Source organism: Solanum pennellii, chromosome 12 (genome assembly GCF_001406875.1).
Source record: "Solanum pennellii chromosome 12, SPENNV200".
NCBI lineage: Eukaryota > Viridiplantae > Streptophyta > Magnoliopsida > Solanales > Solanaceae > Solanum > Solanum pennellii.
In genome coordinates this window covers 80,041,859-80,062,383 of record NC_028648.1, presented here as the reverse complement: position 1 = coordinate 80,062,383, position 20,525 = coordinate 80,041,859, and the positions used below count along the sequence as shown (strand labels likewise).

Sequence of the window (20,525 nt, the reverse complement as noted above, 5' to 3'; positions counted from 1 at the left end):
GACATAACTAGCGATCTAATAACCTAACACCCCACCTCATATTCAAGATCCGACATCTAAAGCATAGAAAATTTAATACGGAAGCACCTAACAAGTAATTGGTAAATGATAATTGAGATCAACATAGTTATGATATCATATAAAGAAATGAATTTTGATTTTAACTTAAACCAAAAGCTCGCAATCTAAAATTATATATAAAAACTATCATTTTTTTCCGTACAATATGAAACTCCCCAAAACATAAGGGGAAACAAGAAGTCCCAAATTCTAACACAAGCTATAAATTTGGATCTACCGAATGACAAGAATACATAGAATAAATAAAGTTGGGTGAGAAATGACCCTATTAAGTATAGGCCCTCTCATCTTTGAAAAAGCCATATATGCACACACAAATTGAGTAAAATACCATTTTAAAAAATATTTTCGAAATAATATAATAATTTTTTACTTAGATTAGATGAAGAACTCGAAAGAAAAAATTTGATCACAATTTTTAAAAGATATTTCAATATATTAATCATGTAATTCATAGTTCTTTTTCTCAAACTATTTAAATACTCGAAGATTCTATCTAATCATTTGATCATGAATTTTCTCATTTTTCTATAAAGTTGAATTTTGAAAATCATATTTCTATAGAATTTTTGAAAAATTTCTTAACTTGCTTTTACAAAATTTGAAAAACATTCGAAAATTATTCACCCTTTCATTTCAGATCGATTATTAAATAATTATTTCAATTTAATATTCATGATCAAACACAACCTCGAAATCTAATAAATATCTTTTTTATTTTATTTTTCTCAAATTTTACAATTTTCGTGACCAAGCTAGTCTATTCGCCATATAAAATAGAATAGAGGAATGAACTATCATGTTTTATATCCACAAGCTTTCCACAAGGAATCGTCTTTATCAGAAAACACTTTATCCCTAATTTAAGACCTTTTGATGCGAATATGAATTTGGTTGGGCATCAATATAAATATCGAATACTGAATCAGGAAAAGAAAAAAATTCTCACATTAAAAAAAATAAAAAGATCTGTAAAAAATGTTTTTTTTTGTTTGTTCCATTAATCAAAACTCATATTAGAAAATTTTAAGAAAAAAAAAAGTTGAGACAGAGGGAGAGAGACTTGTGTGGGCGTGTGTGTCCCCCTTCCCTTCTGTCAGTTTCTGCTTTAGCTTCAGAAAATCTGTGGTTTCTCCATTTTTTTTAACTTGTTAGCAAATTATACTAAACACTTGTTTGCTCAAACAACATTTTCTTGAAGTTTAATTTTACTGGGGTTTTTATTTTTCTCTTTTTTTATCATTTGTATGTGTTAACAACACTTGGACAGAGACACAATTAGTCTCATTTCAAGGGTGATCTGTCTTCACAGAAGAATTGTTTGTGTATACATGCTCAGAGAAAGCTAAAAAGCTGCTGTCTTTGCAATCTTTTTTTTACTAATGTCTATATGTAAGTCTTTCTTCTTCTTGAATTTTTTGTTGTTGTTTCTTGAAAAAGCTTTCCCTTTGTTGTTGTTGTTGTGTGTAAAGATTGGATCTTTTTCACTTAATTCTTGGCTAAAGTTTGTGTTTGTTCAAGAATTGCTTTAAAGTTTCAATCTTGCTGCAAGATCTGATTGTATAGCTGGTATTTTTACAAGTTTTGATATGCTAATTTAGCCTGATTGCTTTGGTTTCCTTTTTTTCTTTCATTAGGTTTTCCATAAATATGCAAATTGTGTGTTGAATGAGAAATTTTTGGTGGTTTCCTTATGTGTGTATGGGGAAAATAGCATTTTAAGACATGGGGTTTGGATGAAAAGTTTGAAAGAATGAGTTTTTGTTGTAAAACCTATGAATTTAAGTAGTTGAGTTAGAGAAATAGGTTGTGCTTTGAGGGGTAAAGTAGGAAATGTAATTAGCTTCGACGTGGCGGCGATTACATGTCTCTAGAGAGGTAGTAGTTGGTTTTTGTTGAATTAGTAGTAATTGATTCTGCTTGGCACATCTGGAGCAAAATAGAGTTATGTGTTTCTATGGATGTTGACAATTGCGTAATGATTGACATTTGATTCAATCTGTTTACGTTCCTTGCTTTTGACTTGGACTTCGAATCCTCTACCCCGAGGTAAGGATGTTATTTAACTCTTTTTTGTTGGAAATAAGTAGGTAAGAGATGTTGTTATTAGTCTTTTAATGTCCTTTGTGAACGATCATTACTTTTTTGTTTTCGCATTTTCTATTTGACATCTATATTTAGCAGTTTGTTTGGTTTCTTGAATTTATATTCATCTTTTGAACCAGGTTTATTTCGCTATCCAAGAAAGGATGTGAGCGAAAGTTTTCTTATAAAATTTACGTAGATCCTAAGCGTAAAGCATGTACATTTATGAGAAATGAATAATTAAGAAGTTAACAGATTTTCTATTGAAACCATTAGCGAGATCGTTAGAGCTGAAGAAGAGTCAACTTAGTTTCCTTTTCACAACTGAGTTGAATTTGACTTTATGGTTCAAGGTAGTAATGGTTTGACTAGGGAATCCGCAGCCGCTATCCTTTGGGTGCGCGCATAGGGTAAACCCCGAACAGAAAGTGTTTTCTTATGCGTATCTCTTCGTATTTATTGCTGCCAGATATTCAATTGTGCATATATGTTTCTAAATTAGCAAATTTATCCCTTATATTGGCCGATGAATAGATATTGTATTTATCCCTTGAAATGAACTTTGACTTTTTCTTTAAACTACAAGTAGATTAAAGAAAAAGACATTACTGGATGCACGCGACAGATTATAGTATACATTAGTGGTTCTCCACTCATACATATAGTGGACTTCTCTTTGAAGTTGAAAGAGACAGATATCCTATTTCTATTCTTTTCGTCCCTTTCATCATCTTTCTCCCTTCTGAAGTTTCATTCTTATATTCCTTCTAGGAAATTTCCTTGGCGTTGATTACCGTCATTTACCCCCTTCCGCAAGCACTTAATCTATTGTTGAACATTTTAAGGTTCGTTGAATACCGACATTTACCCCCTTCGGTCGAGCACTTAATTGATTATTGAAGATTTCAAGGTTGAGAAGTTAGAGTAGGGGCTATTTCACTAGGAAAGCTGCACAAGCAGATTACTCTATATTCTCAAAGGGTCAAACGGGGTATCACGGACCAGCTAACTTGATAAGTGAAATACGCTGTTATCAAAAGAACACTTCTATACCTTACTGCAAAAAGGAAATTGAGTTTCCATATTGCATGATCTAGTGTGAAGTTGGATAGAGAACGTAGTTTGGAAGGCAAGGCATATAATGCGGATGATGATCTCATGTTCATCAAAGTTTTTTTTTTGAGGGACGGAGTAGAATGTCATCGAGCAAACGGTTCATAGTTTAGATCATCTCTCTGGTTCTCTACCTTCTTATAGAATGTATCATTAAATCTCTTGTAAGCCTTATTCAGTTATAGTGCTAATCAACAACGCGTGCTCCATTGGGTTTTGCTGATGATCACGCTTCTTCTCAAGTCTCCCTACATTGTACTCGAAGTTGTTTAGATCAGGAAAGAAATATCACGGCAGTATAATGTCAGTGTAAGGCCAAAACTTTACCTGTATAGTTTAAAATTTTGTTTCCTGGCTATCGGTGCTAAGGCACGTGATATAGCTTAGTACAATAAACCAATTATGGTATAAAATGAGAACTATAACTTGTAAAATCTGTAGGAAGCTAGTAATCCAATGGTCAACTAGTATGAGTTTTATTAGGTGACGGAAGTCATTTTTTTGGGGCTTGTTTTAGTGATAAATGATATGTCTATAGTATCGGAGATAAAGCACACGTGTTGTAAAGCATTTCACCGATATTATTACATGCCTAACATTATCTAGTGCAGGATTTTCACATTCAGTATACGATCATATTGAAATATTGTGATCAAACAGCCATGATTATTGATCTTTCTGTGGTTTCACTTCCTTATTTTCTCGTTCTCTGTTTGTTCTTTACTTTATTTTATTCTGATTTTTCATTTTTTTACGAGTTTCATTTTTCGGGTTTCTGGATTCTTAAAGTCCTGAAGTTTCCTTGTGCTGCTTGGTTCATGCAGAGATCAAGAGGCCTGTGGGCCTTGAGTGAACCTTAATTTCAGTAGTGAAAGGAAAATGACCACAAAACCAAAGAAAGGATGGAAATCAATTTCGTCTCTCAATTTGAAGACCAAATCAGCAGCACATTTTTGTTTGCTCCCCAAATCAAAGTCGGATCGATATGGTCCTGGTGACACACCTGTTTATCTCAACGTGTATGACTTGACTCCTATGAACGGCTATGTATATTGGGTTGGCCTTGGTATTTTTCATTCTGGTGTGGAAGGTACAGTCTCGTTTGATTTTCCATCTTACCTTTTTTGTTATTCACGGCTAGTTGTTTGTGGATGTACACATGCGATATCCATTTTTTGATATCGATATGTTGCTTATATATTGCTTTTCCTAGTTCTGTTTGATCTAATATACTGCGGTACGTTTCATCACCGGATGAATTAGTTTGTCTATCTTGACTTTTGTTTTAGCTAATTAGCTGAAGTCTTGCGTTCAGATTCAGAACCGAAACTTGTATCTTGGATATATCCATGTAGAATCCAACCTGTAAATGTGGCTTATTTAATTCAAGAACAGATAGACGCATTTAATTAGTATCGGTAGTCTAGCTTAAAGTGGGAAGTCTAATTCAAGTCTGAAGTTAGTCGAACATAAGTCAACTTTGCTTTCCGTTCTTCGGTCTTAAAGATGTAGACAACGGTCTTATATTTGAGGGATTGGAAAGTTATGGAGTGTGTAACAAATATATTAGTTTTCCACATTTTGGTTATTCCAAATTCGTTCATTTACAGAATATATTAAAGAAGTCTTTTCTGCATCTATTTTTTACTTCTATTTTGGTTAATCCCCTTAAGAAAGCCTTATATGGGACATTCCGACAGGGGAATCCCGAAGAAGTGTTAACGGTTGACCATTGCATCTTATAGTTTTATGAGAAGTAGGAAGCTATATGTGAAACTTAACGTGGAGATTAGTTGTATTACTATTTGCCGCCTCATATTTTTGTACGTTCAGTGAAACTGACCCATACTTTACAGTTCATGGTGTAGAATATGCATTTGGAGCTCATGACTATTCAAGCAGTGGTGTCTTTGAAGTTGAACCACGACAATGCCCGGGGTTCAAGTTTAGGAAGTCCATATTCATTGGGGTTACAAAGTTGGATCCCTGTCAGGTTAGAGAGTTTATCGAACGTCAAGCTGCTAGCTATAATGGTGACACATATCATTTGATTTCGAAGAACTGCAACCATTTTTGCAACGATACATGCTACAAGCTCACCGGGAAAAAGATTCCAAAGTGGGTAAACCGACTTGCAAAATTAGGTAACCCTCTGTCATTCCACCTCTCTTTAATTATCAACAACTACAACTAATAATGCCTACAAGCGTCTGACTCTAGATTTATCTATGGACTCGGTCTCGAAGAACTAAACCTCATAATAATGTGCTTCATAATGACAATCTGATTACGTTCGGTATGGAGGAGATCATTATATGGAAAATGTTTTTCTATTTTTCTATGTTTGGTTGGTCCAAATATTTCCAAAAACATTTTCTCCTGGAAAATAAGTTTCCTACAAATCATGATCTCGTCGTTGGAATAGTAATACAAGTTCCATAAATGACATTCCACGTTGATTGTCTTCTTCCTACCCCCGATCCCCCATCACGCCTCCTCCACCTGCATAAAAGTTCTGAAAAGGAAAACTTTGTCTAGTTATCTCATGGTTTTCGAGCTTATTAAGGATTTTGTATGATATGCCTCCGTAGGTTCATCATTCAACTGCATGCTACCCGAGGCTCTAAAAGTTGCCGCGGTGGAACATGACCCTAATGGACCAGAATATGTTACTGAACGAAGAAGGCTAAGAAGTGCTTTTAGCTGTCTTTCTTCAATCTCAACAAGACAAAGACAGTTATCGACATCTTCGTTATTTCTACAATCACCCTTGAAAGGCTGCTTACCATCATGGGAGTTAAGAAAGTCTAGCAACAGGTCTTTGAAGGAAAGGTAAAAAGATATTAGACACTTTTCAGTGAATTAATCTGTTGGAACAGAAAATGTTATTCTGTAACATGACATGATTTCAGTGTATGTAATATGGTTTTTTTTTTAGCAAAGTTTGTCAACTTATTAGAAGTGAGTTGTTGTATCAAAGATGCTTTGTGGGGCTAGTATTTGATAGTGTCTTTTTTTAGCTAGAAGGATGAAAAAAATTGTGGATTCAAAAAGCATATTGTACATAATGCTTATGCCAATCACAAGGCAAATGTTTATGCATATCACTATGTGAATTCAAATGTTTTGCATGAAAGGAGTATGGCGTAGTGATCAATGAGGTCGATTAAGATTTATGAGGTTTCAGGTTCAAATTTCAGTGGAGATAAACATCGTTAGGTAATTTTTTTTCTCTTGTTTTGTATTAAGGGGTATGGCGTAGTGATCAATGAGGTTGATTAAGATTTATGAGGTTTCAGGTTCAAATTTCAGTATAGATAAACATCGTTAGGTAATTTATTTTCTCTTGTTTTGTATCAAGGGGTATGACATAGTGATCGATGAAGTCGATTAAGATTTATGAGGTTTCAGGTTCGAATTTCGATAGAGATAAACATCGTTAGGTAATTTTTTTCTCTTGTTTTGTATCAAGGGGTATGACATAGTGATCAATGAAGACGATTAAGATTTATGAGCTTCCAGGTTCAAATTCCAGTGGAGATAAAAATCGTTAGGTAATTTTTCTCTTGTTTTGTATCAAGGGGTATGACATAGTGATCAATAAAGTCAATTAAGATTTATGAGGATTTAGGTTCAAATTTTAGTGGAGATAAACATCGTTAGGTAATTTTTTTCTCTTGTTTTGTATCAAGGGGTATGACATAGTGATCAACGAAGTCGATTATGATTTATGAGGTTTCAGGTTCAAATTTCAGCAGAAATAAAAATCGTTATGCAATTTTTTTCTCATATGTCCTAGTTGTGTGTAGAGATTCTTTCGAACTAAGCCTATCGGACCGGGTTGACCCACCAAATAAGGCCTAGAAGAAAAAATTGGGCCTGGGCCGGGGCGCAAATAATGGGCCTTAGCTGGTCCATGTTTTTTCAGCCCATGAACTTGTTTGAACCAGGCCCATTTAGCCAAACATATATATATATACATCCTTGATGATATCCTTTTATCGTTTCAATTTAAATATCATTTTATCATAGAGGCAGAATAAAAATTGCGAGTTAATGAGTTCTGAATCATAAAAAAAATAAATATTGAGATTTAATAAATTATATTACATATATTAAGTGAATTCGTTAATACGAATGTACGATTTTGACCAAAATTATTGTGCTCTACTAGACGTATAACTTTATATCTAGTCGATTAATTAGATCATAAAAAATCATAATATATAAAGCCTGAATTTTGGCTTCTCAACTAACTGGTTTAAATATTCATAAATGTGCATAGTTAGCTTTTAATACATTGAACCATTGAAATAAATGAAAAAAAACAGAAGTTAGGTAAGGTTATTAAATATTGTAGGAAATTTATGTGTTACGACGATAAAAATATATCTAGTGTAGTTTTATAAGTTGAGGTTGAATATAATAAGGTATATTATGTGAAAAATCGAATAATAAGGTATATTATGTGAATATTAACTAATATTAGATTAGGAGATCGAACATTGTCTTTCCGACATAAAAAGAAAATGAAAACACCTAAGACAATTTCCTTAAGACGTATAATTTTAAGGATATACGTCTGAATTATATAGAAAGACTTTAATAATTTTTTATTTATATACCAAACATATATAAGAAGTTTCGTTATTTTTTTCTTCGTACCAACCACACCATTAATGCTAAAAACCTAAATATTGAACTCTATATAACTTCAAGTAGAATTATTTTATTTTAAACCCAAAAAAATGGAACAATACAAGATTATGATCATCAAATTCTTGGAAAATCCTTTCCTTATATTTTTCCTTCTACTTTTATCATTAAATTATTCTTATTTCTTAATTCCAAAATTCCCAAAAGGCATTCCAAGAATTATTTTAATTTCACCAATTTTTTACATTTTGTATTTTTTGCCTTGGTGTTTCTCATTTGCATTTCTTAGAGGCATTTTGTCTTTTTTCATTACATGGATTACTTCTTTCAAACTCATTCTCTTTTGTTTCAACAAAGGCCCTCTTTCCCTTTGCAAAAATCCTATTGACTTTATACTCATTTCCATTTTACCACTCAAAATTTCGATTTTCGATGAAAAGTCTGTCAGAAATACATCCGACAAGTTAATTTATGACCAAAAAATCGTGGATCGAAAATATGAGATTTCTGACAAAACTTCCATCAAAAATGATTCTAACGAGTCAATTTCTGACCTAAAAGATGTTAGTCAGAAATATGAGATTTTCGATATAAGTATTTGCAAAAGGTATGACATGGAGGAGATTTTTAAGCAACCGTATTTAGCTACATCTTTTCGAGATTTCTGGGGAAAGAGATGGAACCGATACTCATCGAAAATGTTGAGATTAACAATATATGATCCAACAAATGAAGCTTTGAAGAATTTGGGTAAAAATACATCAAATTTATTAGCAATTGTGTGTACATTTGTGGTTTCAGCTATAATGCATGAACTAATGTTTTATTATATTACATGTGGTTTATGTTTGAAACCAACATGTGAAGTAATGTGGTTTTTTGTGTTACAAGGAATTTGCATATCTTTTGAAAAGTTTTTTTATGCAAAAAATTGGGCAATTATGGATGCAAGAATTTCAATATTATTAAAACGTATTTTTATTGTTTTTTCATTTTATTTTTTATTAGTTTTACCAGTAGTGAGGGAAGGAAAAAATACATGTGAAGTCACCAAATAATAATTGGGACTTGGTATTGTAATTGTGTTTTTATTTCGAAAATATTTTATGAATGGAATTTTTATTTTTTTTTGTGTCATCTAATAATGTTTTGTTGGATTTTTTTTCTAAACCCTTACTTCAATAATTGAGTATGAACTAAATTGATCATTATAATAACATTAGTTACGCTTCAGTCTCAAATAAGTAACGATCAAATTTGTTTTGTACACTGATAAATAAGTAATTGTTTTGATCAATTATTTGACTCGTAGATACACGTTTTGAATATGTTGATTATCTTAGTTCTTGATTGTGTAGCAATGGTGAAGTCAAAATTTTTGTTAACAATCTTTAAAATTTTGATATAAATTTGTATAAAATATGTTTTGACATGTATACTTAGTATTATTTTCTATTTTTAAGTAATATACTTTTTCAGTAAAAGATGTTTAAGAAAAAAAAAATTTTATTTTATTTTTAGTGTTTGCTACTTGTACTTGTTAGAGTTTTGCTCTGATTTTCTTATTATATTAGAGTTTTATTTTTTACTTCAAGGAAAGTCAAAGTATTATCATAAATGCTTGAATATTTCCTGAAAGAAAAAATATAATATTCTTCCATATTTATTTTATTCAAGAATAAGTTTGAAACTCTATAAATTGAAGAACTCTCTTCTCATATCAACATAATAACATCTACGATGTGATCATTTAGAAACTTTTGTTAATTGAGAGATTTTCTCTCTACTAGTTTCATGCTTCATATTAGTTTTTAAATAAGTAGGTCAATTGGTCATATCATTTAATAATATATGTCGTCTAATTTATCGACATATGACTGCAATTGTAAGCTTCAGCATAACGTCCTATAATCACTTTCGAACCAAACATTACTTCATTTAAAGTTAGTGTCCTTAGAGACCTCACAAATTGGAATGAAACACAACCATTTGGTTGTCCATCTTGCTGGGATCTGATAACAAAATCCATAATCCCTGCATCTTGCTATTAGGCCAAAATACAGCAAGAATATCTTCAACTAGACACAACACAAAATGTCCAATGTATAAACTGTAACGCGTTTCATGTCTTCATGATGTGCACGAAAAACATCAGAGAGACTACAAGGTACATCATCGACTTCGACTGTAGCTAGTTTCAACAGAAAGAAAAGAAAACGAGTTCTAATAGACAAATATGGATAGTTCATAGTTGTGAAGAAGCTCCATCTAGTCTACAATGAAGAAAATGATTTTCGACCATAGAAGCAAGCATATATCTACACGAAATGCTTGTGATAAGACCTGTATAAATTTTGAAGGGGGCTTTTCAAATAAGGGGAAGGAATGTTATACATAAGGTAAATAGCAACAGAGATTCATGCAAGCTCTACGTTTGGGCAATATCTCACCAGACGAGGCTGGAATAATCCACTGGAATGCAAAATTCTTCATCAGCTAACTAAATCAGAGAATCTCAATCATATGCGAGCATTGCTACTTCCAAGTGTGAGTTCCAGATCATCGAATCCTACATCGTGAATCCTTTCACCTTCCCATGCCTTGACTGATACATTTTCAAAGTCGAAGTCTATGCTCTTACCCTTGTCTGTGATCATATCATTAGGACGAAGTGGCTGAGGCACAGGTTTTACAAGATTAAATGTTGGAGAAGGTGGAACATTTGACGCATACTTTTGAAAGTTGATCCACTGGCCTGAATCAATGGTAGATGAGTCAGATTCATCACACTCGGGTATAGTTGGAGGAGTAAAACGCTGAACCCTAGTTGGGCTTGCTGGGGCTGAAGCAGCAAAGAAAGGAATGTTTAAAGCAAACATTGATTCTTTGGCCAAAGTTTCTAAATTGAAAGTTTGCTTAGGATGCCTAGTTGGTGATGAAAGAGGTGGAGTTACAGGGGCACTGTTTGATATTCGTAATGGAGGAAGGGATGAAGGAATGACATTTTGGAGAAAAGAATATGGATGTGATGACATGTTAGCATCAGCACGAGATGGACTGGGGAAAGAAGAGGAAGTTGGACTTGGCTGATAAGATGGAATTGGGCTAGCAAAGTATGATGAGGGGGGACTTGGATGCCGTGAAGAACTTGGCGTGATGTTCGTTGAAGTGCCTCCAATCTCCATTGGGGTTGGCTTGCATCCCTGAATCACATAATAGTTGAAACGAAGTCAGTATCAAAGTGATTATAATTTACCTAAAACAGATCCCAAGTTTTGCATATTGTTAAGTTAACCACGCCACACACTTTAGTTTAGTGATATTTGAGTTTCACAGAGATAATTTGCAGGATAACATGGCAACACAGAAAATTGATCCAACGCTCAACCCAACAGGAAGATCATATTATCCTAGCCACAAATGTCGTCGCCTCAAACATTACTTATTGTTTAAGTTCTAAATCCCAAACCACGCAATTAATATCGACAAACTCAGAAAACACTAACACGAATGTTCTCATGAAATTTGAGATTTCAGAGAGAAAAGCGCAGCAATTGAGCTAAAAAGAAACCTCAACAAATAACAAATTTGGAATCTCGGCAAGCATTCACTACAGAAAAAAAAACACCTAAGGCCATGATGCTCAGACTTACCAATATCGTACCTATGCGGATCCTTCAAAAATGCACTAATGTTGGAGGATTCAACACACTCATCGGGATGGAAAATGCTTGAACTTTCCAGTTCAATTGTTGTTAATTTGGTAATGAAAAACAGGTCTTTTATTTGGAGCTTTTGGGGTGAAGCTGGATACTATCGCCTTAGCCTATCTTGCTCGGTCTCTCCAATTTCTCACCTGTGCAGATCCTACAACAATGCACTAATCTTGGAGGATCCGACACACACCCATCGGTATTTTGAGGAGTCCAAGCAATAGTAAGGCGAAACTCGAAAGCATCCAACTCCACCCCCAGAAGCTCCAAATAAAGACACCCTTTTTCCACTACCAAATTAACAACAATTGAACTGGAAAGTTCAATCATTTCCCCCTAAAAACCACTTCCAGTTTCTAACAAAACTATACACTGGATCACTCTAATTTCTCAAAATAACCAACATACAAGAACAATAAACAGGCAAAACAAAGAAATTCAGCAAATCCAGAAGTTTAGCAACTTAAAAATTGATGCTCATATATGCTAAAATCCATACAATCTAGATCCAAAAAAAAGCAAACCTATTTGTCAAACCTGTAGATCTAAGCAAAACCCAGTAATGGGGCTCACCAAAAACATAGAAATTAACCTAAGAATCAAGCAAATTGAAGAGGGAAAAAAATCGAAAAACCTTGCGATAAGTGGTACCATCAGGTTCAACGATCCAACCAGCTTCAGTACAAAGAGCTTTAAGAACTTCATTGTTATCACAGTGTTTAGGAAGATTATAGTTTCCTTGAGCTCTTAAACCAGTATAAATCTTAGCAGCTACAGCTCTCCTCCTCCTCTCTCTTCTCCTGTTATTCTCTCTTTCTCTCCATGATGGTTTCCTTCTCCCACCACCACCACCACCACTTTCCGGTAAACCAACTCCGGCACCTCCACCTCCACCAGCTCCGGCACCGGCGGAGGAAGATGCTGGTGATTCTCCAGCTTCCCACATCATGATTTTGTTGTTGTTGTTTCTCGCTTTCTCTCTCACACACGCGCGCTTTCTCTCTCTATCTGTGTGTATATATGAGAAGAAGAGAAAATGGGGTGGTCCCAGGTGGGGGTAGGGTGGCGTGGGGCGGTGGGGGGTGGGTGTTGCAGACACACGTCTGAGACTATACTCACGAGAAAGACGTTCAACAAAGCAAAGAAGAATCTTTGTTGTCTCTCTCTATGGGTAGTGAGTGGTGTTTTCTTGTTTGTGTGTGTATGTGTTGTGTACACCTATATAGAATATGATATCGTGAATGAGGTTGTTCCGACTCCTATCCTTCGAATGAATCAAATGGGGCTCTATTTAATGCGAATTTGAAATAGGTTGATTGTGGTATCGTGAATGAGGTTTATCCTTCTAATGAAATCCTATTTAGCGCGAATCGAATCGAATGAGTCTTACCTAATGTGAATTCGAAATAGTCAGGATGTGCGATCGTGGATAGGGTTGCTCCATTTGCTATCCTTCTAAATGGTATTCTACCCCGCGCGAATTCAATGGACTCCTATTTAATGCGAATCGGAAATAATATGAATATAATATAGTGGATGGGGTTGCTCTAATTGTTATTCTCCTAGTGGAATTTTATTCAACGCAAATTGAATGAGGTCCTATCTAACAAGAATATGAAATAATCGAATGGATATAGAATGAGAAATTAAAAAAAAAAAGATATATTATATTGAGTGTGTATATAGTTTGTAATAAACAAAGGGTGGTTTCGTAGCTGGTAAAGAGATAACTTAATCAGGTATTGATTTTTTGCCTAAGTTATAAGAGTTATTTATATATAAAATTAATACAATATTTGATTTGTAAGTTTAAAACCTGCATGACTAATATATGTAAAGATTATAATGAATTTTGTATATTATTTTGTGGGTAAGAAGACAAAAAAAAATAATACACACATAATTAAGACTATGTAATCTGATCAACTTTCAAACAACCCTAAGAGTCGTGTTGTTGTTGGTTGGAAAGTGAATTAATAATGTATCCAGAAAGGATTGCGTGATTAATAAAAAGGTGAATTATTTATATAAATTCGATATAACTAGTATCATATTTAGTAGAACTTAAATCGTAATATTTGAAATTCAGTAAATTTACAATTTTTACATAATTAATACATTAATAAGTTATCTCGTTATGTTAGATATAAAATTAAATAACTAAATCTATATGATTAACCTTAATATTATTAATACTCGCGTAACTCTAATCAACTAAAATCATCCTTAATTTATCAAATTTTATTTTTAATAAATCAAATGTCATACATATATAATAAAAAAAATAGTACCACTATCTAAGTAAATTGTACAAAACCAAGCACATGTTGTGGGATTATGGCCTTGTGGGTGGGGAACAATTCTTTTTTTATATTTCACTTTTTTTTTTTCTGCTACAAAATGATTTGTTAGCAGAGTTGTCTCTTTAATTATTAATTCAGTCAACCAGCCAATAGAAATCTGCCACATAGGAAACAATCAATTATTTGCTGAGAAAATCAATGTTTTTTCTTTTTCTTCTCCATTTCACATATCGAATATACTCTCACAAGTGGAGTTAGAAAAAAATAGTGTGTACGTAAATTTTACCTTATATCCTGAGGTTTTCGATAGACCTTGACTCAAATAAAGATAACACAGAGTAGTTAGAAAAACGAGAAACAAGAGAAGTGAAGAAGCAAAAAGACAACATGTTAAAAGGAAAACATGACAACACATATAAATAATACGATAACTGAAGCGCAAGATCGCAAAAACATAAATTCATCGAAGCAAAGGGTCTCTAACAGCTTCAGTTTTAACACTTATCATACAGAAAACTTTTTGCAGGTTTTAAGTTTTGCAAATATCTAATAACATTTTGCACTCAAATCTTTTTCACAATGATCACAAGTAAAAATGGTTCTTTCTGGTCCCAACTTTACAGACTTTCAGAGCCTTCAACTTCTGGTGTAAGCATCATCAACTAATCGATTCTGCATCTGAGACGTTTATATGCAGCGTTGGAAGAACGTTTCCCCTACATATCCTCCAGACATTGCCCTTCTGACATTGGACTCGAACATGCTGGGGTTGTCACTCAACACAGCAGCTGCTTCATGATTGAGGGGATCCTCGTGATTGGGTTCCTGCAGAATCGGAAGTTATAAACTAACAACTACTTAGAGTAGCGTAAAGTACATCAAACTAGAAGGAAGTTAAAGTACCGTGAACAAATGATACAAGCCATAGATTATTGTGTTGATGTTGAGCACAGGTTTCCAGTCTTCTCGAAGAATGTTGAGACACACATTACCTTCCAAGTCAATATTCGGGTGGTAAACCTGCAAAATCCGAGTTTCCAGAGCTAATGATAAAACAATTGGAATCTAAATTCATGCTTCAAGAAATTAAAAGAGAATCGAAAGGAAAAAAGCTATAAACCATTACCCACCTTTGTCTTGCACTTGACCTTTGGAGCCTCATGAGGATAAATAGAAGAAATGCTGAACGAGAAGACAAAAGTTCCACCCCTGAATACGAACAAATAATACAATGTATGTTATCAGCGCTGAGGAAAGCTAACTTGAAGTGCACCAATTTTCCATACAAATACGAAAGCACAAAGGTATATCCAAGTCGAAGTAAACTTTTTTCAGGAATATATCCATTAAAAAGAGAGAGAATAGTGTCAGCAAAACTACTTACATATAATATCCTTCATCAGGACGAATGGTGACTTCAAAGTTCATGAGGTCATCTTTTCCGTTAGGGAATGATATGCTACACGTTTCAGGTAGATTTAGTTCACTGATATCTACAGGGAATAAAAAAAACGCTAAGGCCATCTTCATTGGTGTGGAAAAAAATAGAAGACAAATAAATAGTCGGAGAAAAGAACCACCCGGAACAAAGAAATATAAATGAATCCCTTTTGTATAGATTCTTTATTATAAGATGAAACATTCTATGATGAATTGGAGAATGAGGCAATGAAGGAAGGAACTGACACAATTATTCATGAACTTCCATCAGAAAGTTCATCAATCAAAAGAAAGACGAAGAGAACCCCTTCACTAGAAAGTGCTTTGCATCAAGCAACAACAATCTTCACTTTTAACTTTCAATATATGTGAGAGTCATATGCAGTTAGCTGTCACATATAGAGGTTCAAGCAACATCAATCTTCAACAGTGGATGGTCAAACATAACACAAATTTTCGCCTATATACGAGTAAAAGGAGTCAACAAAGAAATGACAATGTATACATCAAATCTCTACAGCATACATGGGAGATTTGAGGAAACCCGTGAATGATGTAATATGAATTTGGGGGGCACTCCAAGTTTCACTGCCTTCTGGCCTCCATTTACACTTACCCTCCTCCAACAGTCCAACCTCCACTTCTTACCTTCACTGTACAAAAAACCACCTTACGAGGGATCCACTTCGACACACACGTTGGATTCTAGCAATACACAGCATGGGCCTGTAAACTTGTAGTTGTAGTAGGTGGACAGACTGTTTGTGAAATACCTGAGATCAACAACACCCACCCCCTCCAGTAAAGTACTACATTTTCTAAAAAAAAATTACTTTTTTTTATCAGGAAGCACTGCATTCTCTCTTGCCATTTTTTCCTACCACAGTGTTATCGAAAGCGAAAAACACAAAAATTCTCTAAGGTCTGTTGGGACTTGGGGCTTTAAGTGCAAAGCACAAGTTAAGTGTAAGCTTTAATGAAAAACGGCACAATGGAGAAAAAGTACAAAAATATATGTTTAATTCAAGACTAATAATAATAAGTATGTACATCAAATATATGAACAAAGTATTGAAAAAAGTATATATTACAATAAAGTAAAATATAAATCATTTAGTATCACCTCTTCAGGAAACTCTCATGGGAAAAAAGTATATCTTAGAGTCTTGAATCACACATTAAGCGAGGCAAACCGCTCAACATATTTTGTGCCTCACTTCAGGGCTTAAGCATGCCTTTGACAACACTGGCCTACCGAGATAACATATGACCTTTCTCAGGATCATCTTATATTTGGAAGATTCTACATTTACTACACACTCCACATGCTCCCATGGTACCAAAGAGGAAAAAACTGGTTCATGACATGAAGCACAACTTCTCATGTCTCAAATTATAATCAGAGTGCACTATTTCATCTGAAACTTTACATGGAAGATCTCTAAGGAAGGTAAACAAACAACTGAAATGAAACCCTAGCTAATCAAACCTAAATTGACCAATTTGGCATGCTAAAAGATATAAGAAATTACCTTGCATGAAACGAAATGCTTAAAGTACTAATTTGATTTAAAAAGATTTTACAAAGAAAGCGAAAAGGAAATACCTTTATGAAGACGCAGCTCTCCTGCACTTTGTTTCTTAATTGGTGGCTTTCCATTTGCATTTTCAGCAAGCTCTCTCTGTTTCTCCTTCACTTTAAACAATTTAATCATGGTTCCCTACAAAAGCAAAATGCATCACGTTGAACCACAATAAGAACTACGAGATGAAATACATGAAAAATAAATCTTCTCCATCTTTTTCATTTATAAGTACAAATAAGAACAGTAAGTACGTAAAAATTCCAGCAGTTAACTAAGCCTCCGCCCCAAAGTATTTGGGTTCGAAAATATGAATCTATGTATCATTACATGCTATTCAAGTTCATTTAATATTGAATAATAAAGCAAATTAGAAGTTCTCTTGAACTAAAGGTTCTTCAAATCTCACATTTATTTTTATAGAGATATACAAGTCTCTAATCAAGATCAAAAGGATTCCTCACACACACTAATATATTATTCTCAGCTAGTTGGTGTCACTTGGATGGATCTTTTACTTCTAACATATTTGGATGCGCTTGCAAAATCTGCAATCTAGAGCTTGTAAGTCATCTGAATCAACTAACCTCCTGTGCTATATGAATAAAGAATATAAAAATCATTTCTTTTAAAATAGCCAATGTTTCTGCGTAATGTTCCAATAATTCTTCTGAGCTTTAAAGCAGAAAAATAGAACTTCAACTTTTTGTATTTCTTTTTCACTACCATTTAAGCTTTGAAATTGGTGTTGGATTCTTATGGAAAATACTTGATCACGAAACCTGTCAAGAACTCTTGAAAGCGTGAGGCATTTCAAAGACACTGTCCCCTATGATTCAATAAGCTCTTCTAGCATAGAACTAGAAGCACAGAAACTATAAAGATTTATTTAGAAGAAAACCCAGCACTCAAGAAATGGAGAGGAAGAAACTTTGTTTCTTAGTATTGATTCTTGATTTTTCACACTTAACAAAGTGGAAACACATAGAGAATATATAGGGGTAAAGAAGGGAAAAGATGCTAACATCTGACAACAAAATATAATGGGCAATGGCTCAGTTTTGGAAAGTGTAACCATTTGAATATTGTAAATGTCATTCAAGTAAATTGAAGGCTATTCAAGGACTTTGATAGATGGAATATGAAAGAGGATTAACTAGAAATATTATCATCTCATAATAATATTCATTCACTGGCCAAAAATCAATTCACATAAAACAATTCAAGTTGTATGTTATGGACAGAGGCGAATCTAGAATTTCTAGAACATGGTGCACCACTAAAAGGAAGAACGAAAATTTGCATCAAGTAGGATTGATCCCCAGTCCACTAGATAAATAACTCAACAGTCAACCAACTGCACCATTTAGCCTTCTTGTGACCTTAGAAAATGTATAGATAAAATACCTAGTTCTACGGAAAGAGCACGAGTTCATGTGCCCCAGTTTTAGGTTATAAATTCACTTCTGGTTATGGACATTAAGAGTAGATCAATAATTAATATTACCTTCTGGGATACCACTAATTTTTCCAACTGCGGGTACTTATCACTGAACCTATTCTCGGCCAGAACTAAACACAAAGATCTTAACAGACATGCATAGAACGACCCAGCACCAAACTCTAGCTTGGGACAATTCCACTAATCAAAAGTAAAATTCAGCATCAATCAAGCTAGAGCTTTTCTGTTAAAGACACAAGAAAATACTTGAGCTTTAACAAAACTAGAGGCTAGAGCAATTAAAATAGGAACAACAATTGTAGCTTCAAACACTTATTCAGGCTCAAAAATAAGATCACAAACTGGCTATGTCGCTCGGGCTCTCCAAAAATAATGCCGCAATTGTAGCTTCCCGCGAATGTGCCATTATTTTGGAAAGACACAAGAAAATACATGAGCTTTAACAAAACTTGAGCAATTAAACTAGGAAACAACAATTGTAGCTTCAAACACTTATTCAGGCTCAAAAGTTAAGATCACAAACTGGCTATAGTGCTCAGGCTCTCCAAAAATAATGTCACAATTGTAGCTTCCCACAGGTGTGCCATCATTTCGGAAAGACACAAGAAAGGCTTGAGCTTTAACAAAACTAGAGCAATTAACGCCACACCCATATCACAATCCACCAAAAATGCACTGTTTTTGAGAATCCAACGCACCATTTTTGAAAAATCCGAACAACATATCAACAAGCAACCAACATCTAATAATGCTAAAAAAATCATCTTTTTTTTGAGAGGTTCTCTATACTAGCACTTTCCACTACCCAAACTTAAAACGTTAACAGCAGCACCACCACCAACAACAAATTCAGTCAATCCCAACTAAAAGCAAACAAGACAGACTGATATCAACTAAGATCAAACACGCCGCCAAGAAGCATAATTTCTGGACAAAATTCTTCAAAATCAACAAATTTATCAAAAGGGGTTTAAATTAAAGAGCAACCATCGATAATTCAATCGATTTCACGATCTGGGTAAGAACAAAACTTGAAAACAAAAAAGAAAAACACATAAAAGAACCCTTTTTATCGCTGAATCTGATAAAAGTAATAGCAAATAGCTCAAGAAAATACCAAAATTATGTGAACCTCCTCCTGCTGCTGCTGAAATGAGAATCTGCAAACAAAAAAGATTGAAGAAAAATGATGGGGTCTCTCTATTTACAGATGGAGAGAAAAATAGTAGAAGAGAATCTGAGAAAAAAAGGACACTTTAAGCAAATGTATTATATTTTTTTTTTTACTTAAATAGAAAGTATCCTCTATTGTCTCCCCCTCTTTCTCTTGTGTTTTTTTTTTTTTTTCGCTCGGTGTTCGGTATCTAAATAAAAATATTTTGTAGTAGAGCTCGAAATGAGTTTAGAACTTGAAAATGAGATTATTTCTTTATTAGGTTTGACTAAATTTAAATTCACGTGAAAAAATCTAAAATATTTTTAAACAAAGATATTTTATAGTCAGAATTTAAATACGAAATCATTTCTCTTGATATCTAATTAAATCTAAAATGTTTTTAATAATGATATTTATACTCAGAAAGTTAAATACGGGTTTATTTCTTTTGAGATTCGACTAAATTTTTATTCATGTCGAGAAAAACCTAAAAATGTTAAGAAAACAAAGATATTTTGTACTTAGAGCTCAAGTACAAGATCATTTCTCTCGAGGTCTGATTATATTTGAGTTTATATTGAAAAATCTAAAACATTTCTTAACGAAAATATATCGTATTTAAACCTCATATGATAATAATTGAATTTGCGTTGAAAATCTAAATATTTCCTTATAGAGATATTCTTTCATACTTAGGATTCAAACACGAGATTTTCCCCGACTTCCTTTCTCCTTCTTTAATTGTTTAAGTAATTATTTTCGTTCTTTTTTTCATCCTTATTTTGAGTATTGTTAATAGGAGTATTATTACAAAATGATTGTGAAAAAGTCAGATAGTTTAAACATAAATCATGACCAATTTAGAATCAAAATGATATTGATTGTTTTCTTAAAGAGAATGATGCCTCATTGCCTTGATTGGAATTATTGCCA

The 20,525-nt window shown here is 33.6% G+C and overlaps 4 protein-coding genes across 5 annotated transcripts; 2 read left to right on the top strand and 2 right to left on the bottom strand.

Moving 5' to 3' along the window:
* The first annotated feature begins 1,098 nt into the window (after positions 1-1,098).
* On the top strand, positions 1,099-6,381 carry LOC107007723 (deSI-like protein At4g17486). 2 transcript variants are annotated; one of them, XM_015206453.2, is made up of 4 exons: positions 1,099-1,473; positions 4,104-4,369; positions 5,136-5,423; positions 5,871-6,381. In XM_015206453.2, the coding sequence occupies exons 2-4, from the start codon at positions 4,159-4,161 to the stop codon at positions 6,113-6,115; spliced, it is 744 nt and encodes a 247-aa protein (XP_015061939.1). In that variant the 5' UTR covers positions 1,099-1,473; positions 4,104-4,158; the 3' UTR covers positions 6,116-6,381. The 2 variants fall into 2 exon arrangements, with proteins under 2 accessions (XP_015061939.1, XP_027769523.1); XM_027913722.1 differs by lacking the exon at positions 1,099-1,473 and adding an exon at positions 1,542-2,130.
* A 1,624-nt stretch (positions 6,382-8,005) lies between these two features.
* On the top strand, positions 8,006-9,072 carry LOC107006617 (acyl-CoA--sterol O-acyltransferase 1-like). Its single transcript, XM_015205133.2, has one exon. It carries the CDS (start codon positions 8,028-8,030, stop codon positions 8,991-8,993), a length of 966 nt encoding a protein of 321 aa, XP_015060619.1. The 5' UTR covers positions 8,006-8,027; the 3' UTR covers positions 8,994-9,072.
* A 942-nt stretch (positions 9,073-10,014) lies between these two features.
* Positions 10,015-12,813, bottom strand: LOC107007661 (protein BRASSINAZOLE-RESISTANT 1-like). The gene is made up of 2 exons (XM_015206360.2): positions 12,283-12,813; positions 10,015-11,138 (listed from the first exon to the last, which is right to left on the bottom strand). Exons 1-2 carry the CDS (start codon positions 12,595-12,597, stop codon positions 10,455-10,457), a joined length of 999 nt encoding a protein of 332 aa, XP_015061846.1. The 5' UTR covers positions 12,598-12,813; the 3' UTR covers positions 10,015-10,454.
* Positions 12,814-14,374: 1,561 nt separating this feature from the next.
* LOC107005360 (NEDD8-conjugating enzyme Ubc12-like) lies at positions 14,375-19,707 on the bottom strand. Its single transcript, XM_015203936.2, has 6 exons — positions 19,554-19,707; positions 16,998-17,112; positions 15,336-15,444; positions 15,082-15,160; positions 14,855-14,971; positions 14,375-14,776 (listed from the first exon to the last, which is right to left on the bottom strand). Exons 2-6 carry the CDS (start codon positions 17,104-17,106, stop codon positions 14,639-14,641), a joined length of 552 nt encoding a protein of 183 aa, XP_015059422.1. The 5' UTR covers positions 17,107-17,112; positions 19,554-19,707; the 3' UTR covers positions 14,375-14,638.
* Between the last annotated feature and the right edge of the window lie 818 nt (positions 19,708-20,525).